The sequence below is a fragment of the Branchiostoma belcheri genome, unplaced genomic scaffold (genome assembly GCF_001625305.1).
Source record: "Branchiostoma belcheri isolate BF01 breed outbred unplaced genomic scaffold, Haploidv18h27 scaffold344, whole genome shotgun sequence".
Taxonomy (NCBI): Eukaryota; Metazoa; Chordata; class Leptocardii; order Amphioxiformes; family Branchiostomatidae; genus Branchiostoma; species Branchiostoma belcheri.
Window position 1 is genome coordinate 43,056 of NW_017803959.1, and position 4,009 is coordinate 47,064.

General features: G+C 41.3%; 1 protein-coding gene across 1 annotated transcript in view; it reads left to right on the forward strand.

Moving 5' to 3' along the window:
• LOC109475701 overlaps positions 1 to 4,009 on the forward strand; it is an 11,674-nt gene that overhangs the window by 4,515 nt on the left and 3,150 nt on the right. Inside the window, exons 4-6 of the mRNA XM_019776462.1 lie at positions 653 to 770; positions 1,876 to 2,007; positions 3,077 to 3,137. Of these exons, the coding sequence (XP_019632021.1) occupies positions 653 to 770; positions 1,876 to 2,007; positions 3,077 to 3,137 (311 nt within the window). The remainder of the gene's footprint in view (positions 1 to 652; positions 771 to 1,875; positions 2,008 to 3,076; positions 3,138 to 4,009) is intronic.

The following is a 4,009-nucleotide window of genomic DNA, read 5'->3' on the forward strand; positions in this document are numbered from 1 at the left end:
TCTGCTTCCAGTCGGCAACCAAAAAGGGCTTTGGGGTAAGCTAGCCTTTCATAGAGGCTATATATTTGACATGGCGGAAGCAGACTTGTTGGAGGGCGAAACCTTCTCTCCACGGAAAAAAAAACACTCTCAGCAGCAAAATCGTCCCTCTGCGGCATATTACCCGCGTCACTCACAGATAAAAAAAGGCCAACGCAAAACAAATCATGGGAAAGCTAGAGCTTTCCCATGAAAGATGGAGTATGGAGAGAGAAAGGGTGATTTACTTCCGTAGTAATATCAAAACGAGTCCTGGCCGAGAAATTTCGAAGTGAGAACACATGCTAATGGATTTTCGTGGAACATTTGCCATTTGCCAGTCAAAAATAAGTAGTTTGGGTTTGCCTCCCCCACCAGTTTATAGAACTGGAACTACAAGAGGATTTCTGATAAAATATCTCGAAGTGGATAATTCTAAAAAAGGTTTTTTGTTCTAGATTTTTAGTATGTGGGTACTAGTGGGTTAGGTCGGATATGGAACAAGTAGCAAATTATTCAAATTGAGACTTAATTTTGTAAATCCGATAGAGATTGTATATAGAGCTTGTATATATATAATCACACGATAAAGTTTTCATTATTGCATAGACGCACTGATTTGACAACGTTTCAATCTCCTGCTTCTTCAGTTATATGTCCATCGAATGGTCAAAGTCTTCACCCCCACTGAAGCCAAGGGACTAGCTACTCTGATACGAGCTACGAACCAACATCACGACAACGTCAAAAAAGTAAGTGAATTAGAAAGGCCGACATTTGCTTTCGAACAAATGTAGCGGATGGCTTCATCAGATTTTACGACATGGCAGGGAAAGAAGGAGAAACACAAGGGAATACAATCCTTTACATTGATATAACTATAGTATGAAGTGACAACAGTTGGATAGCTATCCCCTACATTATTGGTAAGGATTTTTAATTGCATAAATGTAGTCTGTTAAGTTTCAACATAAAAAGAAGCGTTTATGTCCCGCATTCCAATGCTGGAGCAGGAAAGCTTGAAAAACCTACCAAACCACTCGAATGCAGTTCATTCTGTCAATATGGCATGGCTTTGTACAGGTGTTAATTGAGTTAAACCAATAAAATCCCAATAGCCAATCAGCAAGTAGAATAGAGGAAAGCTGCATGCCTATTGGTTGCTTGCTCTGCATGCCATTCTGATGACACATGTCCAAATATGCCAATACACTGCTATAGTACATTTTATATATCACACCAAATAGCTCAAATAAAACCACTCTAAAAGCCTGTATCCCTCCCCCCGCAAAAAAAATGAAAAAAAAAATCGCCTGGGGGTATTTTCCCACTCTACCTTCATGCCAAACCCTATGTTATTTTGCCCAAAAATGAAGGAGTTCAAGCAATTGAAATTAAAGAAATGACAGGAGGAGAAGGAGAAGAACATGAGGAAAACAATATGTCTTCACCACATCAAACCCTATAGATGTAATGTCTTGCAAACGGTTCATATTGTGGGAAGGTGGATGTTTGCTGTTCCGTGGTGCCCATGGTAAAAAGGGCTCGTAGTAGCGAGTTTTTGTGTGTTTACTGTAAATGACCGCGGGTAACCCCAGATCGAACGCCCGTTCCGTTCGAATGACGTCATATCGAACATGATTGGCGGGTTCGGGGCTTGGTGTCCATAGCAGCAGAGTGGGACTTTTCGGCCCCTATTTGACCATCGTGTTTTATGATTCTGTTTTTGTGTGACACACGTTTGTAACGTATGCTGCTTGTGTGTCATTGTGTTTTTATTGTGTTCAAATCAAATCAAATGATATGAGAGAGTTGAAAACTATATTTTTTCCTGTAACATTGTTGTTTTCATTTTAGTTCAACACAGAAGATCTTGTAGCAGCAGGGCCTCTGGTTGAGGCGGCAACTGTCCACAATGTTGCTGACGATTTTGGAGACATCTTGTATCAAGAGGTTGTGGAGTCTTCAAATGTGAACCGAACGAACCAGGTAGGGAAACGTTCCTTAGACCATGTTTAAACTTAAAACTTTTGGTCCAACACAAAAAAAAAGTTCTCTCACTTAGAGCTTTCGACCAGTCATGATCACTCTGGTCTTCGTCAGTAGACTGACCCAGACTTCGAAAGATTCTAGTACAAAACTACAAGAGAATTAGCTGAAACCTAAATACCTGCTTCGAGAGTACATCAAAGGAGGATGGGATGGCTTGTCTGATGATCCATGTATATCACACACTTTGCCCGATATCAGGCAGAAAGCGGGTGGTGCAGCCCCAAAAGCTCTCCATCCCTGGCGTTCATCTAGCTATATGGTAACCATTGTCCTGCTGGCATTCCTGGCACAATATTCTTCAAGAACTTCATGCCCTAATCAGATCATAGACCCCCAATTTTTTGGCCCTGAAGTGGCATAGTTACTTCCGCATTCGTTGCGTTTCGCTGCGGTGTGATGCGTTGCACGAGAAATACATGATACCCCCAAATCGTACCTATACAGGGTGCTAGATAGATGGTACTGTATGTGCAGAACAACGATTGTTGTGCTCCGCAGAACAAGGCCAAAATTGCTCGGTACTAGTACTGTTGCAATAAGCGCTGTGACTTATAAGGCCACACCTACTCAATTTTATGGATGACATCCGCGCGCGCATTGATTTTCACCTGTCGCCCTAAAAAAAAAAGATCAACTCCACCGAGGCTCTGGCCTAGCTCTTAGGCCTGGGTACTGTGGGTAGGCCATGGTATTCAGCGACAAAACGGAGCCGAGCACTCAGGCTATCGAATTCGAAACTACACGACTCAAGAACTCAGTACATAAGTAAAGTACCGATTCATAAATGCCACAAAAAGCCAGCATGTGCCAGCTTGTCGTATACGTCGCTAAGTACTGTCGCGAATTCACAATACCAGCTTTGTATTCCTGTGGTTTAGTAGCATTTTTCTTTTTGGCCGGAATTTTTTTACTCGCCCGCGCGCACTAGTTTGGGGGTCTTCAGAGGATGTCATCCATAAAATTAAATCGGTGTGGCCTAAGTTTGACTGCCATGTTAATCTTACAGGAGGACATGATCGGTTCAGTCAGCTACATCCACAGTATCCAGCAGCTGGCAGAGAATCCTGGTGAGTTTCCTTACTCTTTAAAAACAACTGTTCTTGGCTATATAAGATGAAGTTTGCTTACTGTGGTCAAGGGGTTTTGAGTACTGATATGTACATGTAGTATTTTATTATTTAGGCCATACATGGTCACTGTGGGTATAATTAGAACTTTCTTCCACAGTAATGAATCCGTGACTTGTAAGGGAGGGCAAAAACTTACAATGACGGTTAGAAGTAGGTTAGAAGAAGAAAACACCACCCTGTCATGTAATGGTAACGTCTACATCTTTTCTAACGTCATTCAAATTGAGCGGGTTAGTATATCGGATATTATTATATAGCCAGCTGGCGTTGACCAATCACAAGCCCCTATTTTATATTGATTATGACACCATAATGTCACAGTTAGCACGATACAAGTATTGCAAAATCATCCCAGGCGTGCTTTATTCTCACAAGTGTGCTCAGTTGCAGAATAATGCACACCCTGGAGCAAACCATTATGCAGGGGAGTGGACTCTTTTTGCTGACATTTGTAGCACGTTTCCTTGTTGAATAGAAATGTTTACCGTCTTGTCATCAACCAATTTATTTACCAATACATAACAAAATAAAGACCATGTCAATACATGTGAATTTTGAGCAAACGAAAATAAAACATATTTCGCGCCACCCCCACATTTCTGTATAGAAACATCCAAGTGACCACAGATGACTTCAAATGGAAACTTGCTCTATTCCTTTGGCCCAAAATAACCACAAATGGAATACCAGTTCTGTTCCAAAGTTCCAGTGAAATCATATGAACTCTAAAAGAACAGGTAAAAAGACCACACTAAAGGGTATATAGTAGACGATGGTACATGTCAGAATTTGTCATAGAAGAACTGATT